Genomic DNA, 20,831 nt, shown 5'->3' with positions numbered 1-20,831 from the left:
AAATAAGATTGCAAAGACCACTTTCTCCATTTCAGTGTATCCCTTCTCGGCTGGATTCATCACCTTGCTTGCAAAATAGATCGGCCTCATGTATGATGTTTTAGGATCTTTTTGCATCAAAACAACACCAATTGCTTCGAAACCTACACTTGGAGTGACATAGTAAGTCTCCTTTGGATCTGGTGGCATTAGGATTGGGAGAGAGCTAAGAATGCCCTTCACTTCCTCAAAACATTTTGCATGTTCCCTCCCCCATTCAAATGTAGATTGGCTTGCCAACCTATGCAAAGGGGCGATGGCTTCTGCTAGGAGATGGATGAAGCGAGACATGTACCTCACTTTGTGGTTGAAGGTCATTAGCTCCTTTGTTGTTGTTGGTGGAGATAATGACAAAAGGGCCTCTACTTTAGAGGGATCCACTTGAATTCCTTGTGAAGAAACCACATGGCCTAGCAAAACCACCTGAGATTCACCGATATGACACTTCTCTGGGTTGAGTTGTCCCCCAAATTGATGGAGCCTCTTAAGCCCCTCTTCAACCTTTTGGCAATGAAGTGATCTACAACTATAAATACAGAAATCATCCATAAAGACTCTTATAGATTTTCCAAAGAATGGCTGAAATACAAATATTGTGAATCTCATGAAGGTGCTAGGAGCATTGGTGAGCCCAAAAGGCATTACTCTGAATGCAAAACATCCCCAAGGTGTGATGAAGGTGGTTTTTGGTTGGTCCTCTTCTGCTATTCTAATTTGAAAATATCCTGAATACCCACCACACACAGTGTAGCATTCGTGACCTGCTACTTCATTCAAAATTTCATCTTGGAAAGGGAGAGGGAAGTGGTCCCTCTTTGTCGCAGCGTTGAGGGGTTTGTAATCCACGCATACCCTCCACTTACCATTCTTCTTGGGAGTGACTACAGTAGGTGATACCCATTCGGAGTTGGATACTGGATAGATGAAGCCAGCCTTCAAGAGTCGATTCACTTCCTGTAGGAGAGCCTTTTGTTGCACAGATCCTAGTCGCCTTAACTTTTGAGCCACGGGTTTGGTCCCTGGTTTCAATTCAATTCGATGCTCTATTACATCTACACCTCTTATTTGTGAGTAGTCAGTGATAAACAAATTGGGATACCTCCTTAACATATTGATGTAGGACCTCTTCTCCTCACAAGTAAGATCTTTTGCAAGCATCTTTTCAAATCCTTCTTCAAGGTGGTGGCATCTTTCATCCCCTCGTGTGTGATTGTCTGTTGGCTTTTCTTCTACTGGAACATCTTGAGTGTTGGCGTTGAATACAATTCCCATTACCTCCAAAGAAGACTCCTCTTCACTGGTTGATGCACTGGTTGATGCTTCCTCATCACTTGAGTAGGGACTCTCCTCCTCGCTCTCTTCATCTGCCATGGTTTCATAGTTGATATCTAGCTGCTTTCCTTCTCGCCAATCATACACCACCGGTTGACCCTTCTTAAGAATCAAACGACCACTTCCCCATTTTTGATCTGCATTCACAGCAATGAGCCAAGGCCTCCCTAGGATGATGGGATAGCCCTCCCCCTTAGTTGGCATGACATACATATCCACTCGTGCATCTATGTTACATACAGAGACTTTTACATTTTCAATGATCCCCAAGCACTTCACACTTGAGTTGTTGGCTAGCCTAGCTTGACAATTAGAGGACTTTGTAATTTCAAGCCCTAACCTGTTCATTGATTTTTCCGTGATCACACACATTTGAGCTCCACCATCAACATATACATTAGACACCTTTTTACCCCTTATGTAAGCATCCACAATGGGTTCCACATCTTTTTGTAGCTTTGAGGCCACAACCTTAATGGAAAGATTTGCTTTCTTTTTTGGAATTCTTGTACTTACCAACTTTGGCCATTGCCTTCTTACTTTGGCTGATAGGTGAAGAAGTTGAGGCCATGAAATGTTTGGCTTTTGGGTTTGTAAATCCTCCAGGATGTTGTAGGGCTCTAGCTCCTTTCCCAATGGGAAGTCGTTGATACCAATTTCCCTTCGCCTTGATCTTTTCTTCCTGCTACTTTCAGCTTCTTCCATCTTTGACTTCTTCTTCTTGTCCCTTCTGGCTGAATTTGTTCCTTCACTTCTCATGTCTTCATCCTTATCATGTGCTCTTGTGCGTTTTTCTGCCGGCATAACATCAAAGTTTAGAGTATGCTCATCTATTACCTCTTCTAGCTTGATGATGTTGACTCCTCTTTCTTCCTCCTCATGTGGGACGGGAGGTATATTTGCTGGTGGTGGTGGTCGACGAAGGATTTGTGGGCCTTGAGCTTGTTCTTGTTGCACAGTGAGAGGAGGCGGTCTAGGGGGATATATGTCTCCCGGAAGTCGCCTTGGATGTGGACAATTGTACATGCCATGGCCCATTTCATTGCAATTCCAACATCGCAACTCTTGAGCTTGTCTTCGTTGATTGCGATTCCCTTCTCTTGGTTGTCGTTGTTGAGGTAGGCCTTGTACTAGATTCAGAGTGAGGTTCTCAAGCTGTTGAGTTAGCCTTTGTAAAACCTCTTGTTGAGAGTTATCTCCTATTTGTGAAGATTGTGCAAGAGGGGCCCTAATTGGTGCTTCCATGGTTTGTGAAGACTCCCTCTCACTCACTTCATTCAAACCCCTTGCTCTATGTGCTTGGAAGTGTAGTTTTCTAAACTTGATGATGGCTACCTCACGTGCTTCTTCGAAGGTGGATGGGAATTTTAGCTCTACTTTAGCCTTTAAAAGTGGATACAAGCCAACCATGAATATCTCTTTTTTTTAAAAGTTAGGTGCACCACCATGATTTTCTAATGTAGCCTCCCACCTACCCCATAGATTGACAAAGGTTGCTTCATAAGAGGGATAGTCTTCAAGTGATACCTGCTTATGCCCAATAAGACATTTCCATAGTCCTTCAGAAGTATCACCTTGCCCGAACATGGAGAGGAAGCTTGCTCATAGTCTCTCCCAATTGGACTTGATTTGGGGTTGCAAGGTCTCATACCATGCTTTAGCTTCTGCTTTTAGAACCAACGGGAAGGCTCGTAGCTTTACTTCCTCTTCATCTCTCCCGGATATGAGATGTGCCATCTCCAAGTTGTCAAGAAACTCTTGCGCATCTTCCCCACTTCTTGCATAGAACGTGGGAAAAGAACTTGACATTTTGTTTATACTTTTTTAAATCTCTTTTTTTAAAAGAAACTTTTCTCTTACAGGCTGCACAAGATTATTGACACTATAAATCTGATTACATTAAAATGAAGATGTACACATCCATTGTTAATTCGTACTTTATCATAGGTAGAATAAATGGATTAATTGAAGCATTGATTTCATTGAGGCGAGTGGATCCAAATATCCTCCTTATGATAGACTGAAACCTAAACTTAGTTGCAATGATTATATGAATGGATTGCCGAGCAATAGGCCTAAAAGGTTCATTATTTTGATCGTGATTCATGTGCTACTCCTCGTTGTTGGTTTGAAGATCTCGTTCCTTCATATGACCCTTGAGCACCCCTTCACCACTCCTTGTTCCTGCTTTTAAAACAAAATGAAAACTTGAACATCAAAAGAAGTTTCATAATTGATGATTGGAAGTATAATTGGATTGGGTGATGCCAGTATTTCTCTAAGTCTTTCTGCACCAAATATGAAAACAATGCGTTGCTGGAAAAAGACTTTTCTATCTATGTGAACATTTACTCTAATGTGTTGTGCAAAATGAAATGGATAGATGGGAACTCCATTGTTCATCACTAAAGAATTTGAAGGTAACTTGGAAATATGTTCCTCAGTGGGGGCACCACTTTATGAGGGCGAGCTTTTTGAAAATGGGGCCTCTAAACCCAAACCAATGGGCCTACCCTCACAAAATGTTCGTAGAGAGGTACGCACACTACTTGGGGTACCACCTTCTTTTGGGAGTGGAGAAGTAAACCAATCAAAAAAAAATAACACTTGCACTCACCCACTCAAGCAACACACTTTGAAAACCCCCTTACTCTATATACACTTTGGACACTTGAAAACACCATCAACGATTATGCAACCCAATGCCGTGCATCAAAATGAAATATGCAATTTGTGGAATAGCATTCACCTTCTCCCCATAAGAATACCCATAATACATCCAAACTCTTCCTCTCTCAAGAACTCATCAAAAAAATCATGCGCACAAGACTTGCCTCTCAAACACACAAGAGAATCACTTACATCAAACTAACACACTTTGCATAGAGAGCTCATCTCCATCTATGCAATGCCGTGACGCAAAATACAATCACCATGAGAGGTAGCCACATGTATATGTAATGAAGCAAAAGAGAGTTGGAGTGAGAAATTTCTTTAGACCAATTGAATAAGTATGGAGAAACAAACCAATGGTAAATTGAGAATAGAACACTTACTTGATTTCTCGCACACCTTTTAAGGGGAGGACAGACGCCTGCTAACCATCACGAATTGCGACACTTGAAAGTTTTGAAGATGATTTCATGATCATCAACATAACCATGAGAGAGATCATGATGTATTTACAAGTTATTGAGGTGCTACAAATGATTTATTGGGTTGATGGAGTAAGAGATTGTAGAATGGAGAGAGCGGAGAATAGAGTTGCACTTCCTCCAAAGAGGAGGGTTAGGAGGGGGGAATGTGAAAGAGGGAGAGCTTGGGGTTTTCTCTACTATTGATCAAGAAACAACATGAAGTTGGAAATATAGGTGTGTGTGTCCTTGAGTCTCTCCAAGGGGGGCTATTTATAGTTGTGTAGGAGTGGGATTATGCTACACTTAATTAGAGTAAGTGATTAGCCCTAATTAAGTGTCCTTTGACCACTCATTGAATATTGGACATAAAAGGGACTATTTATTCACCAAAAATATCATTTTAGACCGTGAAGGCTCCATAGGGGTGCATAATGTAGGTGGGCCCCACCATGATGCCCTACGGGTGGCTCCTGCGGGGTATCTCAACTTGTCTGTCTTGGCATTTGGAAAGCATCTTTAGGTTGGTCCCATCACATGCAAGTGACTTTGAACACTCATTGCTCTTTTAGAAGATGAGTAGGGGAAAAATAAGATCTCACCCTCTTGATTTACTTGATTTACAGTTCCCTTTTGCTGCGAATCTGATAGATGTACACTATTTTGACCATAACTTTTTACCTGTAGCTCGGAATGACATGCTTCAAAAGGCAAAATTGACCTTCTCAACATGTTTGATATGAATTTGGACTATTCTTCACGCCCATAAACCAAGGAATTCGGTTTGGGAGGTCCACACTAGGCTAGGGAACCTTTTGCTTCCAAGTCTTCTTGTATGGGCCCTTTGCTTGTATGTATCCAAGGGGAATCATGCTTTTTCAAAAGGCTATGATGCTTAAACAAATAGAGGAGGGCCCAATATTATTTGCTTGTGAAAAGAATATACAATTGGAGTCTTTTTGAAAGGAGAGAAACTATATGTATATTCTTAAGAGATATTGGGCCACATATGTAGGGGACATAGAAGACTTGTAGAGAGGGACCATAATCTTTGGTAAAGACAAGTGGAGAGTTGATTTCCATGGGAATTTATCTATATGGAGTGGAAGATGGATATATTATTTTTTCTACTACTAATTCACAAGAGGTAAGAAAGTTTGGGGGTATATAGTTGGTTATTGTATGCTTACTTTTATTTACAAAGCAAAGAGAAAAGGGTGGTAATATAAATATATGACTAAGGTGACATTCTTGGGAAGAGTACAATGTATGTGTAGCCACAAAGGTTAAACGAAGAGAGGGAATTTACTTTAGATAAACTTAATAGCGTAGAAAAATATATACACATATGAGGAAGAGGACGTTGAGTAGGATGAAAAATGTTGCAAAAAGATGGTTACCAATTTATGCCACTCACTATATTCATTTGAACATTTTCATTATGAAAATGAGTGTGTGTGTGTGCATGTGCATCTCTCTCTCTCTCTCTCTCTCCATTAACGTGTTCGAAAAAAACATTTTTATAGACATACAAAATTTCTTTTCTTGAAATATGCCTAGAGGAAATGTTAAAAATTAGATTTATTTTTCAAGTTTTTACATTATTTTTCTCTATTTCGGGGTGGAACTTCTCCTTTTCCCCTTGCTCTCAACTGACATTTTTGAAATTAAAAACAACACTAGCGTTAGAAACACAAACCGAGATCTAGTATATTTTAACCGGTTAAAATTGAAAAATCTCGGCTAGATTTTAAGCTTGCCTTTAAGAAAACCGACAAATTTACACAAGTTTAGTGTAATTGTCGGCAAAAGATTCAAATTTTGACCTATAAACTGAGAGAATTTCAAGTTTCCTCTGATTTGACTGTTCAGAAAAAATGTATTTTTCTAGCCATGAACGACACGATATTAAGTTGAGACACATTTTTCTCAAGAACTTTAAATCCAATTTTTTAGTTTCTAAATTGGTCCCTTGGTTGTTCACCTTTAGGCTTTCTAATGTAACAAGGTGAGGAGGCACAAAAGCCTGCTAAGTTAAGGGGAGGGATGAGATTTATTGGCAAAGAAGGCCATAGGAGAGTGGTGGAGAAAACGTGTAAAACTTTCACCATCCAGTTGTCACCATCACATTAACTTTATTTTTTGACATTTCAAGGCATTTGACACCCTCTTGTCACCATCACATTAACGTTAATTACATTAAGTGTATATATATATAGATATATTCGCAATACTCACCAATAGGTGAGTTGAAATTGAATTAACCACCAAAAAATTTACACGCAAAAGTCTCACGCACAACATTTGCCATGAGAGCCCACCATACCAAAGACAGTTACATATGACAAACCGTTCAACAGATTGAAGGTTTTACAAGGACCAAATACTCGTACAGATTAAAAAAATCAATAAAAGACCAGTAGAAGGCCAAAGAAACCACCACCAAAAAGTCGAGCTGTAAGCGGAGCTCACCCACCAGAGAGAGACCTCTAGTGCCAAATGCAAGTCAAATCTTTCCACAACTTTCCTTGCATGCCAAATGGATACCAACGAACATGCCTCAGATCCCAACCGGTCGAGTGAAGAAGCCGGGGAGTTGCCAACCCTGCTAGCAGAAAATATTCCATTTGAAGCACCACCAGACACCCAGGGCTAGGGGAGGAGCAGCTGGGTGCTTCCCTTTTGGAGCAACCCTGCCCCCAAGCCACATTCAGCCAATCGCTCTCCTGTGGAAGAAAATCTGGCTCCAAGATGCACTCTATATGTGCAACAACCCCCTGTCCCACATATGACTCTGGCTATGGGCCCCCCAAGCCTTCGAGTAAGCATTGCAGCCGACAAAAATCCACCGTGCGCAAGGGTCTAATTGTTCACATCATGGCTTGCTTAATAAAACATGAAGAATATTTATTTAAATTGCTAGTATACAATGTTGAATGCTATTTCTTATATATATATACACACGAGAAAGAACCTTACAAAGGTGTCGACAATCATGACCCTTTGAATCTTCTTTGTAATGAAGCCTTACTATACTCATTTGAACATTTTTATTATGAAAGTGTGTGTATGTGTGTGTGCATGCCTCTCTCTCTCTCATATTTCTCCATTAACATGTCAAATGTGTTCTAATAATCACTCAATTTATTACAACAAAAAATGTTGCCTTCTTGAGGCCATCGTGAAGTCTCCACCTTGTTTTCCACTTTTCCATGAGGTGATCACAAAAGTCTCATTTCATAGGGATCTTTTGTGTATTTTTTGTTGATTGGAATTCCACTGTCCTTGCTAGATTTCTAGGTTGTTTTGAAGAAAAATGACAAAATTATACTCGCCTTCGCATAAAAGAGACCAAATCTATAAGTACTCTTCATTACTTTTGTGCCACTATATGTACTCTTCACTAGGGTAAAGGGGCCAATCTAAGGCCACTTGAAATATGGGGGCCAATAGAGGGACATTCAATTTGAATGATTTGAATTATTTGATTGAAATTGATACAAAAAGACAAGTCATCTCAAGCTCTTGCCATTCCCAATGCCATCCAATCATGATTTCCATATATTTTGGTAATATTTTTCATCTATACTATTTATAATGCAGCTTAAAATTTTCAAGGAAGGAGAGGGTGTCCAGGTGTCACTCCCTGGTTCATTTCATAAAACACCTTATAAAACATATAATCTAAAATGCAAAAGTAAAGGGTAAGATTGTAAGAACTCACAGCTTTTCCACAATGTAAGAAGAGCCTTTTTAGCATGTAAGAAGTGACAAGCTTTTTCAAATGTGAAGTGAAGAGACTTTCTATTCCACATAAAATAAATGTTGAAGTTTGATTGCACATAACAAAAAGGGGATAAATTTAGTGGAGGTTTTGTTACTTAATGCGAATTCACATTTTGAAAATATAACAAAAAAAGAAAAATTTTAGTGATTTTTTTTTGTTTAATGGAAATGTAATTTTTGAAGATATAGTTGGTTTATCTTTTCAAGGGGCTTTTTTCAAGACCAATATTGATATGTTTCAGAAAATTTTGGAAGTATGTATTTTTTAAAAGAGCTTTGAGAAAAATAAAAAAGTTCGCATAACGTCGACTTGGGGTTGTTTCGCTTTGAGGACATACATGACATGTAAATGCAGGGATCATTATCCACATTATGGACCATGAGAGAGAGAGAGAGAGAGAGAGAGAGAGCGAGAGAGACCATCACATGCACACATTGTATGTGTGCATACACATGTACATTTATGAGGGGGAAAGAGAGAAAGAAAGATTTTACGGTTGAGCTCACGCACTTTTTCAAATTTTCAAGATATTATTTTTTGGCATTAGTGTATTTTTTAAAGGATAGCTAAATTTTTTCACCCGTAGAAAATGGATGAAATGCCCGATAAAGACCAACCCTCACATTAACACCCCAAATGGGTAGAGAGATTTCCCAGTTGACGGATCTTTTACCAATTCTTAGATATTTTGTTCTTTTCATTTTTAAGAGTTAACATGTGGGCCATGCTTAAAAATCTATAAATTCTTTCAATTTTGGTAGGCAAGGGTGCCAACCTAAAATCAACGAGAGAGAACACACCAAATGGGTAGAGAGATTTCCCAGTTGATGGACCTTTTACCAATCCTTGAATATTTTGTTCTTTTCATTTTTAAGAGTTAACATGTGGGCCATGCTTAAAAATCTATAAATTCGTTAAATTTTGGCAGGCACGGGTGCCAATCTAAAATCAATGCGAGAGAGAGAGAGAGAGAGAGAGAGAGAGGGGGGGGGGGGGGGGGAGGACAATTGTTAAGTGCCGTATTTAATGTGTTGAAAATGCAAAGTCCAACAAAATGATGCAAGAGGAGAGAGGAAGACATAACAAAATGCTCGCGTGTAGGAACAATCTAAAGTGACTTTAAAAGTTACAAGACAAGCCTTCAATAAAAGTGAATATCTATGGGGAGGAGGAGAAGGAGGAGTGTTGACCGCTGGGTCAACAACACAACATAACTCAAGTTTCGTACCAAAGTTTTATCTTTTGTGAGTTATGAAATGCTGCGGATTATGGCTATAAGCGTCATTTGTAATGAGTAGTTATTCTAGTTTCAGAATCCGGGGTGCAATGACACTTCTAGATTGTAAATACAAAGCCATTTGACCCTTTCAACCCCATTTTTGGTTAAACCTAAGGTAGCCTTAGTATATAAGATACCTAGGTCATTTTGTAAGGAGACTTTTATCATAATCAAAACTTAGCACTGCCGTCTACTGTGTGTGAGAGAGAAAGAGAGTGAGCGTGAGCTTCATCCTCCCGCTACGCCCGGCTCGCTCAACACATTGGAGATCCGACTGCACCATTGTTGTAGGATCGAGGAGAGCTACGCGACAACGCCAAGCATTCCACGCGAGACGAAGCGCACACGCCGACGCATCTACGAGCTATTTGTGGCCGTAAGTGTATCAAACGATGTCTGTTTTCTGCGTGCTAGTAGTCTATAGAATCGTGGTGACATAAGCTACGCATAAGTACTTGTAAATTTCAATTTCGAGCACTTTCAAATTTTGGCTCTGTCATCCTACGCGTTTTCCGCATATGGGTTTAGAGCGAGGGTTTTGAGTGTAGAAGCTTAGGGACATGTGTATCCTAGTGAGGGGATGGTGTTCCTTAAGTTTCCTACGAATCTGGCATGATTAGGTGAGTTACCTTACGCATGTGTGTATGTGGCTAGGTGGTGTAGTTGAGGGCAATGAGGTTCTTGATTGTGGTTTAGTTGGCCTTCCAGAGTGTTGTATGTGTAGGATGGTCTCAGCCTGACAAGCTTAAGAGATTTCCTCCGTGTGCCTATCATGTCATGTGTGTCCTCGATTGACATTATGTTGATCTAGGGAGTGTTTGCATGCACTTCATGGGTGTGTGAGTAGCTTCCCTTCCAACATTGGCGCCGCTGCCAGGGACACAAGGACCTAAGTAGGTTTCCTACTAACACTCGTGTGATGTTTGCTTGATTTAGTTTCGGCTAAAGAAAGCGTTTTTCTTAAGTGGATCCGGAAGAAGATATTCCGCGATCAAGTGGATAGCCAGGAAGCGTGTGTCTTGCCGAGGGTCTGCGACTAGATATGTTTAGTTAGGATCTGTGGATTAGAGTAGTTGTTGGTGGTCGAGTGATTTGTGAGGTGATAAAAGCGTTTACTAGTCCGTGTGTGGCAGTGAAGCGTTTTTCTACTCATAGATGCAAAACCCCATATGATTTGTAGGAGTAGCTTTAGGTAAGTAATCCAATTCTGATCTAGAGCTATTCAGCATTGAATTATTTGCTAAAGTGCTTGATTGCATTTGAAATCACGAAAAAGTGTGCTTTTGAGGGTAAAAATGCATTAAACAAGCTTTTGTGGATATTTTTGTATGACTGACTGATGTTGTGCATATAAAAGAGCATATGCAAGGGTTCTGTGAAGAAAACCTGCAATTCTGTAAACATAGACATCCTACGCGTAGGATGTCTCAAGGGGGTTCTGGAGACCAAATTTGAAAATTCTGACTGCACCAGTGGGTTCAAAGGGTAGGTTTTACCCTAGTAACATATTGACTTGGGTGTTTTTCCCTAATCTTGTTGACCAAAAGCCAAAAGGCCGGGTCAGAAAACGTAAAATTTCAGAAAAGGCTGAAATTGAGTGATTTTTGCATGTTTTTGCAATTGTGAAGCATACTTGCACTTGTTGAGAGCATAAGGAAGCATCAGGAACACTTCAGTCTCAAAAAATCAGTAGTAGACATCCTACGCGTAGGATGTCTACAGGGTGATCTGGTGGAAATTTTGAAAATCTGAGGTTACCAGTGTGTTTAGAAGGTAGGTTTTACCCTATTTTCACCTGGAAAGTGGAAATTTGACCAAATTTTGACAGATCAAAGCCAAAAGATGAGAATTGCCAGACATCCTACCCAAATTCTGTCCAAGGCCTAATTTTGAGACCAAACCATAGGATGACTCCATAGGCATGTTCTAAATGTTGTATTGAGTGCATGTGAGAGTTTTCAGCTCATTTGGGTGAGAAAATTGGGTTCAAAGCGGACTTTAGCACTTCTGACTGAAAAAACGCAAGAACAGCTAAAATTTGGGACTTTTGAAATCCAAACTCAAATCTAAGCATACCATTGGGTTACTGACATCAAGGGGAAGCTGTGGAACAAGTCTGGGGTCAAACAGACCAAAAAGACATCCTACACGTAGGATGTCTTCTGTGTGATTTTGAACTCTAAACAAAATTCTGATCAAACCACAATGATCAGCACCTTCAGGAGAGTCTGTGGTTCAAATTTAGGTTCATTCTGAGCAAAAAGACATCCTACGCGTAGGATGTCTATTGCATGATTTTGATACCAAAATTCTATTGTGACCATACCATGCTTTCATATAGCCTTAGATAAGCCTCATTGTCAAATTTGGTCCAATTTGGAGTTGATTTGACTTGGGAATTCATCAGAACAGACATCTGGCTTTTGGAACCGATTCTTGATCATTTGACCAAGCTATAGGTGTCAGAATCAAAAAATAAAAATAGCTGTGATTTTAGCACATCAAGGGGAAGCTACAGTGCAAGTTTGATCTGAAACAGAGCAAAAAGACATCCTATGCGTAGGATGTCTCCAGCTTGATTTAGGACTCCAAACCAACCTATGAGCACACCATTGTGATCAGCACATCAAGGAGAAGCTGGGGTGAAAATTTCAAGTCATTCTGAGCAAAAAGACATCCTACGCGTAGGATGTCTCAAGGCCATTTTTAAAATCCAAATAAAAATCTGAGCATACCATTGTGTTGCTGGACTTAAGGGGAGTCTCTGGACCAAATTTTGTTAAATTCTGAGCATATAGACATACTACGCGTAGGATGTCTCTAGGCCAGTTTTAGGGTCCAACTGTACTTTTGACCATACAGGAGTGTTCACAGTGTCACAGAGATCCCAAAAATTTTGTCAAAATTGAATTTGGACTCATTTTGACCACTCTAAACTGCATTTCACTATTTTGGCCATAACTTTCACAAACGGTATCAGATCGGAAAAGTTTTTATATCAAAACGTAGCCTGAGAGCGGCTCTACAGATCTTAGAGCAAAACTTGAACTTTGAAAAAAACATCGTTTGAGGCCTCAAAATTCATCCAGAAGTTAGGGGTGTCTGAAAGCGACAATTTACAAGAATTGTGATGAAACGATTGCGGTTTTGGACATAGTTTCGACTTTTCCCTAACCAAAGAACTTGAACACAGTGGACTAAGTCTACTTGAACCAAGCAAAAGCTCTTAAGCCCAGAAATCATGTCTACCCTAGATTCAAACGCAGCTTACACAAGCTTGGAGATCCCGACGATAGAGGAATATCCTCCCACAATGGATCTTCCAAACTTGCAATTGATAAAGACCCATCTTGTTGAGAGAGTTTGGATGATTGGTCATGAGAGTGAAGGACTATATAGATACATTGACGACAATGAGGTCAATCTTTATAGGTGCTCAGATCCATACCTAGAAGAGATAATGGATTACAAGCTCTTATATGTCTACACATACGGAGTCGACTGTCAATGGAGATCTATAGTTGTCGACAAGTATGGACGAGAATACAGAGTTGTAGAAAGCACAAATCCACAGACTGTACTAGAAAGAGGTGGATATTTGGTCAATGAAGGACCACAAATGCCTCCACCAAACACGAGAATTCCTATAGGAATTCCAAGAAGAGAGCCACCAGGATTCCAAGAAGAGAGCCACCAGGATTCCCTTGAAAAGCGATAACGAGAGAAGGATTGGGAGAGTCTCTGGTTAGACTTGTAGACAATCGACAAGTTAGACCATCCCAAGTCCAGAAATGGGTAAACAGAAAATACTCCGGAGATAAAGATCCGAGAGATCACGTAACGGCTTTCAGAAGAGTGATTAGAGTAGAGGAAGTTTCAGATTTTGCGACACAATTTGCAGGATTTGGATTGACTCTAGAAGATGATGCAGCTACATGGTTCGACTTGGTGGAAAAATGGGATTTTGAGACCCTAGATGAGCTGTTTGAGGAGTTTATTGAAGAATTCTTGCCAAAAGGCATTGCTCACAACATGGTCTCACAAATCCATACATTCAAACAGAAAGAGAATGAATCAGCACGCAAAGCATCATTACGGCTCAAGAGATATGTTAAGCTATGTCCGAGAGCGGAATTACCTACGCCAGCACGACTGATGCTGATCTTTATCCAGGGAATGAGAGATGAGGGCCTTCAAAAGGATCTGCATATGATAAGGAGGATGACGCTAAACGAGTTGATCAAAGAAGCTCTTTATCTAGTGGATAACTGTGAGGCATACAAAGAAAAGGATTTAAAGAGTCAAGGAGATGACACATCCTCTCAGCACAGTGTTTCACAGATAAGTGAGTCCATTGCCAAGCCAACGGCACCTATTGATCAAGAAAAGCTTATCGACGACTTGGTCAAGAGGTTGATTCCTCTTGTAAGGTCTGATTCGGGAGAGCCGAAGTGGTGTGAAATTGAGAGAAAATGGACGAACCATACGGGGGAAGAGTGCTATTATAGCATGGAAAATTCTAGGGAGAGGTATGTACAACCTGTTCCAGAAGCACCTACTCCACCTAGATACATTACGGGGAATGTGCCAGGACCAGTAGGAGTCTTAAGGCCACAGCTTGTCTTAGGACAACAACCTCCGCTGCCAGGTGCTAGAATGCAGGTAGACATGAGATACATGCCAATGATGAAAGCATCAAATAAACCAACGCCAGTACCAGCTACAATGTGGTATAGCAACCAAAGTGGGTACTACCCTTCGGAGAAACAAAATGTAAGAGAAACACATGGAGTGGTGAGGCCGGTACAACCACCACCTCCTGCGATTCATTGCAAATAGCGGCTTATCTATGTCAAAGCTTGCTTATAGCCAAGAGGAAATGCTAAAAGAATCTCCTCAACCAGAGACAGATTGTCACAAAAGTCGTGACAACCACTTGGTCAAACAATGTCCTCATACGGAGATCACTGAAGTAAATTCCTATTGTCTTGAGTGTGGCATCACTCACTTGATCCCCGATTGCCCGAAAAAACCAAACCAAATCAGGAAAATCACGACAAATGTATCAGGGATTGTTCAGCTCCCTAGTAGCTAAGAAAATAAAAATGTTGTACCAGTTCAAGTGGTTACGAGAGCACAAGCCCAAAAGAAAGATGATGAGAATCTAGATACAAAGAACACGGAAGGTGACATGAGTCCAGAGACAGATGATGGACCAAAGACAGACGCACCTAGTCAGAAAACCAAGAGCAAACGAAATAGTTGGAAAGCTAGAAAGACTAGGATGAAAGCACGCAGGGAACGAGAGCAAAAATCCCTAGCTGAGAAGCTTACCGAAGCTGAGGAGAAGATAAAACAACACGAGGAAAAGGAGGCACCTTCTCTTACACAGATGGTTAAACCTCTAGAAGAACCATCCACGGATGAGAAACCGAGAAGTGCTAGTTCAGGAGGTTCTGTGTTGGTAGAGAAGGTTAATGAGACATTAGATGCCCTCTTGAAAGCCTATGATGCGAGGCTCAAAAACAACCAAACCCAAGAACACAGGTGGATGACATATCCCTATACGGAACTAGAAAAGCAAAGGTTTGAAATGTGCCATAAAATGATTCAAATAGCCCAAGCTTTACTAGAACCACCAGGTGCAAAACCTGAGGATGTGATCCGTGTCATGCCTACACAAGTAATTCCACCAAACCAGGAACTAAAAGAGCCAGATTCTAGTCATGAGCACAAACCAAAACTCAAAGACCCAGCATTAGAACCAAGGATAGTACTGAATACCACGGATAACTCTTCCGAGGGATTTCACCAAGCTATACCTGAGGATTGTAAAGAGATAGATGGTCTTGACGAATTGTGGAAACAAGTCAGAGAGGCCAATGAAGACGATGACCTAAGAAGACGAGTAGACAAGACTGGTGATGAACGAGGAGTGTTTCTACCACCAATAGAGGAATTTGAGTCTGGATCTCATATGAATCTAGACGTGCAATCGTGTTGGGGCGACAAAGGATCTGTACAATCTATGGATAGTCAACCCCATTCGCTAAGAACACTACCGTCCTACATGGGAGAGTACGAGACCGAGTCAGATGTGGTTGCAGTCCCATCAAAGAGACTGTCTCCCAACAAGGCCATCGATTCAAAGGGGCTAGTAGATATTCTATCTATCCCAGTCATCTGTACAATAATGTTAGCCGAGTTGCTCAGAATAAGACCAAACATGTGGGCTAATGTGGGTAAATGTCTAGAGAAATTTGGTGTAAAAACCCCAATGACTCAAATTGAGGAAGGCATCAAAGAGCTTGAAATGCCTCAACTAAATACTAGGCCAGTGCCATTAAACAAGGTAGGCGAGTATTACGAGGGAGAAGATGGAAACACCACCCTTCCTGTGGAATTCAATGGTGTACAAACCATGGCAATCCTTGACAGTGGAGCTGGTGTGGCCATTGCAACCCAAGAGGTTTGGAAAAAATGGGGAAAACCTGCCTTGATATCCACATGAATGACCCTGCAGCTTGTAGACGGACACAAGGAAAAGCCCCTAGGACTGCTAGAAAAAGTAATCGTTACTTCTTGTGGCATTGAATATGAACACACTTTTGCTGTTGTTGACTTTGACAAGAAGAACAACTATGAAATCATTCTGGGAAGACCATTCATGAGACAATTGAAAATGGTCCAAGATTGGGGTTATGACCATATATACCTCAGACATATGGAAACCATAACAAGGGTAAACTTGAGGGACCATAGCTATAGGGATGTGACGAGAACACCGGTTGAGGAGTTTGATTCCGCCACAGTAGCAGAATCAGAACTTCTAGCTTGGTTAGGTAAGCCTAAATAACTGGGGATGTGTGGAGCTTCACAATGTGGTAGCTTGAAACGTGAGGAATCTATCCTCGAGCGAGTTATAGAGGATAGGGACTATATCCCAGAACCATTTCTTGAAGAAGAGTTAGAGCCATTTGGATGAAAACACATCTTGGCTACTCTGGACGTGTGCGCCGAGGAGGATGCTCCCACAACAAAGTTTTGTGATGAAAATGGCTATGATGTCTTTCCTTCATTAGAAAATTTCGGAGGTCATTTGGAGGGCCTTGTAAGAAATTGTATTTCTCTCTCTAGAAACTTTTTTTAAAATGCACTTGCACCTTGTGAGTACGTCCAAAAGGACAACCAGACACTTTAAAAAGTAGATTTATATTTCCAATCGTCCTTGAAAACGGTCACTTTTTTATTTAATGTGAGCGTCTTTTTCAGGAGGCAGGTGCGGCACATTCAAGGCAGCTTACGTCATCACTGAAAGTTGAAAAGTCACAAATTGTCAAATAGTGATAGATTTTGAGGCTTTTGACACCACCAATGCGTCCGGAACGCCAAAATACCCTAAAAACGAATGTCTACTTGTCTCATTCCGACATCCGGAGAGGCAAAAAATGTCAAAAAACCCCAAAAAATGGGCTTTTTACTTAAGGCGCGCGAGGAGGCATTCTAAAATGCTAGAATGCCCCTCTGCACGCCGTTAGTACAAAGCTCTTTTTAGTGATTTTTGGACAATTATCTTTCAAGAAAGCCTACCCATGTTTCTCTATTGCACTTTTGCACCATGCTCTCTATCTCTCTCTCTCTCTCCTTTCTATAGCTTAGCATATTTAAAGAGAGAGAGAGTGAGAGACTCCCGTTACTAACGGCGCACGTGGAGCATGTTTTGACCTCAAAAAACACCTCCTCGCGTCATTAGTATAAGGTAACAGAAAAACTCTCTCTCTCTCTCTCTCTCTCTCTCTCTCTTTCCCCCGCCTTACTTCCTCTCTCTATAACACTCACACATACACACATAAACACATACACTGGTGGATGCACAGTACTAAAGGCGCGCATAGAGACATGCACACCGGTTGTGTCTCTCTACGCGCGCCTATAGTATAGAGAGAGAGAGAGAGAGAGAGAGAGAGAGAGAGAGAGAGAGAGAGAGGCTCTTTGTGTTTGTGTGTGTGTGTGTGTGTATGTTATATTTGTGTGTCTGTGTGTTTGTGAGTGTGTGTGTCTCTGTGTGTGTATGTTATATTTGTGTCTCTGTGTGTTTGTGTGTATGTTATATTTGTCTCTGTGTGTGTGTGTGTGTGTGTGTGATCAAAATGCACTTTGTAGAATTGTAACAATGGTGTGCGTGCTCACTCTTATAGACCCGAAATTATGATCTCTAAGGCTAAGATGATGAAGAAAAAACCTATGTGATAGATGGAGGCCTTTTTAGAGATTTTTTGACATTTTCCTCTCAAAAAGCTCTCTAAAAGAGAAAAAAAGGGGCTTTTTACTAACGGCGCGCGATGAGGCATTCCAAAATTTTGGAATGCCCTTTCGCGCGCCGTTAGTAAAATGTTCTTTTAGGGGTTTTTGACATTCTTTGCCTCTTTGGATGTCGGAGCTAGGCAAGGACATTCATTTCTAGGATATTTGGGCGTTCCGGACGCATTGACAGTATCAAAAGTTTCAAAATCTTCCACCACTTGATAGTTTTGTAACTTTTTGAATTCTAGTGATGACGTAAGCTGTATCAAATGCACCGCATCTACCTTCTGAAAAAGGTGCTCGCATTAAATGAAAGAGAGTGATCGTCTTCAAGGACCACTAGATTATTAAATGAGGAGAGGGACACCTTTTATATTTTTGTTAATATCAATCTATTTTTCTACGTAACGTAGGCTCTTCTCTCATTGGAGGAGCTTATTTTCCTCTCTCTTCCAAAAGGCCCTCCAAAAGACCTCCGAAATCTCCTAATGTATTTTGCAGTGAGTGTAATCCAGGAAAACGAAGAGAACCAGACATCAACAAGCTCTCGAAATAAGGAGCAAACAAAGAAATGTGGAGAATCAAAAGATGAAGAAGACGACAAGTTCTATGACTCTGTAGAACACTTCGAGCTTTAAGAAGATCAACGACCCTGGAATCAATGTCATCGCTACATGAATAAGTGCATCAAAAGTGGATTCCAAAGTCCTCTGTGAAGACACAGCCACAACAAGCATCCTCATACATGGCTCCTAATAAGGATGCAAAGACTCAGCTAGGAGGAATACGACCAGAGAAATGAGCTAACAATGCTCTAATCAATGGGCTAGAAAAGTACTCCAAGAAACTACCACCCACGAGCAAACAGACAGTAACTTTCCACTACCAGCCAAAAAATCATGGGAAAGTACAAGAAGTCAACCTTGCTGAGGATAGTAGCGATAGTGATGAATCTTACGACATCCTCTATCATCAACTCAGGCCATCACTCTCGCCAACCCCTTCAGCAGCAACCAAGACAGGTCAAAAGAACAGGACAACAAGTCAAAGCCAAAAAGCTCGACAAATCTGGATACCAAAAATCCAGATCGGCCAAAAACAGATATGGATCAAGAAGACAAAGATCTCTAATGTCAAATCACAAGATCCAACACCAAAACAAAAACAAGGAAAGCGTGCACGAACGGGTAAGAATACCACAAAGTTGCAAGCTTTCACAACTCAGGTTTGGGCTCCAAAGAAGTTTATTCAAGCACAAAAAAGTCAGGAATTCATTTGGATTCCAAAACAACCACAATATCAACTTTCAAAGCCTGAATCCCGTCACCAACCAAGCGTACAAGGGCCGAAGCAAAGACCACTGTCGACTCACACAACAAAAAGGTGGATCCCAAAGAAGTCTCTTCAAACACAAATGAAGCACGCGAAAGTATGGGTTCCCAAACGAGAGCCAGCAACAACAAAACAGCCAATAATCGCAAAGAAATGGGTCCCAAAGAAAAACAACCAAACTGCTGTCAGCGCATCGCCGCTTGAATTCTTACAATTTTTCCTACGATTATAGTATAGTTAGAAGCGATCAAGTCGCTTCAATCAAGCAACGATACGGGAGCTTCAAAGACCATTACATTGCTTAGAATAGGAAGCCTCGCCAACAAATGCCAATAAGCAAATTGCTTATACCCACATCTTGCACAACATAAATCTTTTCCATGCATTGACTGTGTATGCATAATAGGGCTACATTACAAGGCCTGCATAGGCACAACATTTACTTGCCCAAGCACAACACATACCCTTTGCGATACCCTGTCGTAAAGTATGACTCCAAATAGGAAGGGGGGAGGCATTCTGAATGCGGACCTAACATTATGACTATTAGAGGGCAATGTTTTGTGAGATGCATTGAATTTTTGCGTTTTATTGTGATAATGTTTTTTGACGAAATTTAGAGTATATGCCCTCATAGTAGTGTTACAGAGAGTATGGGGACAAAATCCAGATATGAGCCCCTAGGGACATGTGTATAGTGTACATAGCATTTAGATTTCTATTTGAATTATTTTTCTTTTGTTTAGTTGTTTTAAGATTTTCTTTGTTTATTATTAAGAAAAAAACTAAAAAAATCCATAATCCACATGAAGAAAAGACTGACGAGAGGCCTGAGAACTACAAAGAGAAGAAGGTACAGGAAAACGATGAAACTTCACAAAGTATGTCTCAGCAGCCACTACAACAGCCGAAGAACTTGTCACAAAGCAGTGTCAACAGGCAACCGACAAGTCATAAAAGTCAGAATCGAGTCGCTAAGCCACAAAATGAGTGAGGTGTTAGTCCCAAAGCTTCAAGTAATATTCTCTGTGGTCTAAGCGTCTTAGCTATTCTAGGTACCGCTCAAGCTGGAAGAGTTGAGCATATTTACGTTGTGTTGCTCATGCTGGTATAGGTGAGCAAAAGAGTCGAAGTGTAAGTACTTAAGTCTGGTGAAGTGAAGGACAAGGTCCAAAAGACACTCACGTACTGAGCACTGTGAGATACGAGTGGAGAAACTTCTACATTGAAAACCCTTCCTGGAAAGGTGGAAGCTATTGAGACATATTTTGATGTCACATGTGCTACATTTATTCCTCGAAACACCCATCATCTCCTTCTTTCACATTGCATGCTTTTGTTGACAAATTTCTCATATGTATATAGAGTGTCCCATAATTGGCACTTGCATCAGGCACTCTTTCCGTGTTTCACCCAAGCACTCACCCTTCATGAACATGTACTTCACGTTCAACTGCTCAACTCCAATAAGGGCGTATACCAAAGGCATTTTTTTCCCACCGGGTTTTTCCCTTTGGTCATCCAGGTTTTAGACCCTAATCTAAAGACACATATCACCATCCTCTTTTACATATTCCTTCTACATCAACAATAAGGAAATGCTACTCAAATCAATTGACAAATG

The 20,831-nt window shown here is 40.7% G+C and overlaps 1 protein-coding gene across 1 annotated transcript; it reads right to left on the bottom strand.

Moving 5' to 3' along the window:
* Positions 1-760: 760 nt before the first annotated feature.
* On the bottom strand, positions 761-5,258 carry LOC147426536 (uncharacterized). The gene is made up of 3 exons (XM_086499097.1): positions 4,428-5,258; positions 1,139-3,555; positions 761-1,058 (listed from the first exon to the last, which is right to left on the bottom strand). The coding sequence occupies exons 2-3, from the start codon at positions 2,779-2,781 to the stop codon at positions 899-901; spliced, it is 1,803 nt and encodes a 600-aa protein (XP_086355223.1). The 5' UTR covers positions 2,782-3,555; positions 4,428-5,258; the 3' UTR covers positions 761-898.
* Between the last annotated feature and the right edge of the window lie 15,573 nt (positions 5,259-20,831).

This window comes from Adiantum capillus-veneris, chromosome 24 (genome assembly GCF_014529385.1).
Source record: "Adiantum capillus-veneris isolate H3 chromosome 24, ASM1452938v2, whole genome shotgun sequence".
In the NCBI taxonomy this organism is placed as follows: Eukaryota; Viridiplantae; Streptophyta; class Polypodiopsida; order Polypodiales; family Pteridaceae; genus Adiantum; species Adiantum capillus-veneris.
The sequence above is the reverse complement of the archived record's forward strand: the minus strand, read 5'-3'. Positions and strand labels throughout refer to the sequence as shown.

Excerpts from the sequence above, each read along its gene's own strand:
- LOC147426536 (XM_086499097.1), bottom strand. The coding sequence starts at position 2,781 with ATGGTTGGCTTGTATCCACTTTTAAAGGCTAAAGTAGAGCTAAAATTC. Across the intron at positions 1,059-1,138 it reads TACATCAATATGTTAAGGAG|GGACCAAACCCGTGGCTCAA; the intron begins GTATCCCAATTT and ends AATTGAAACCAG.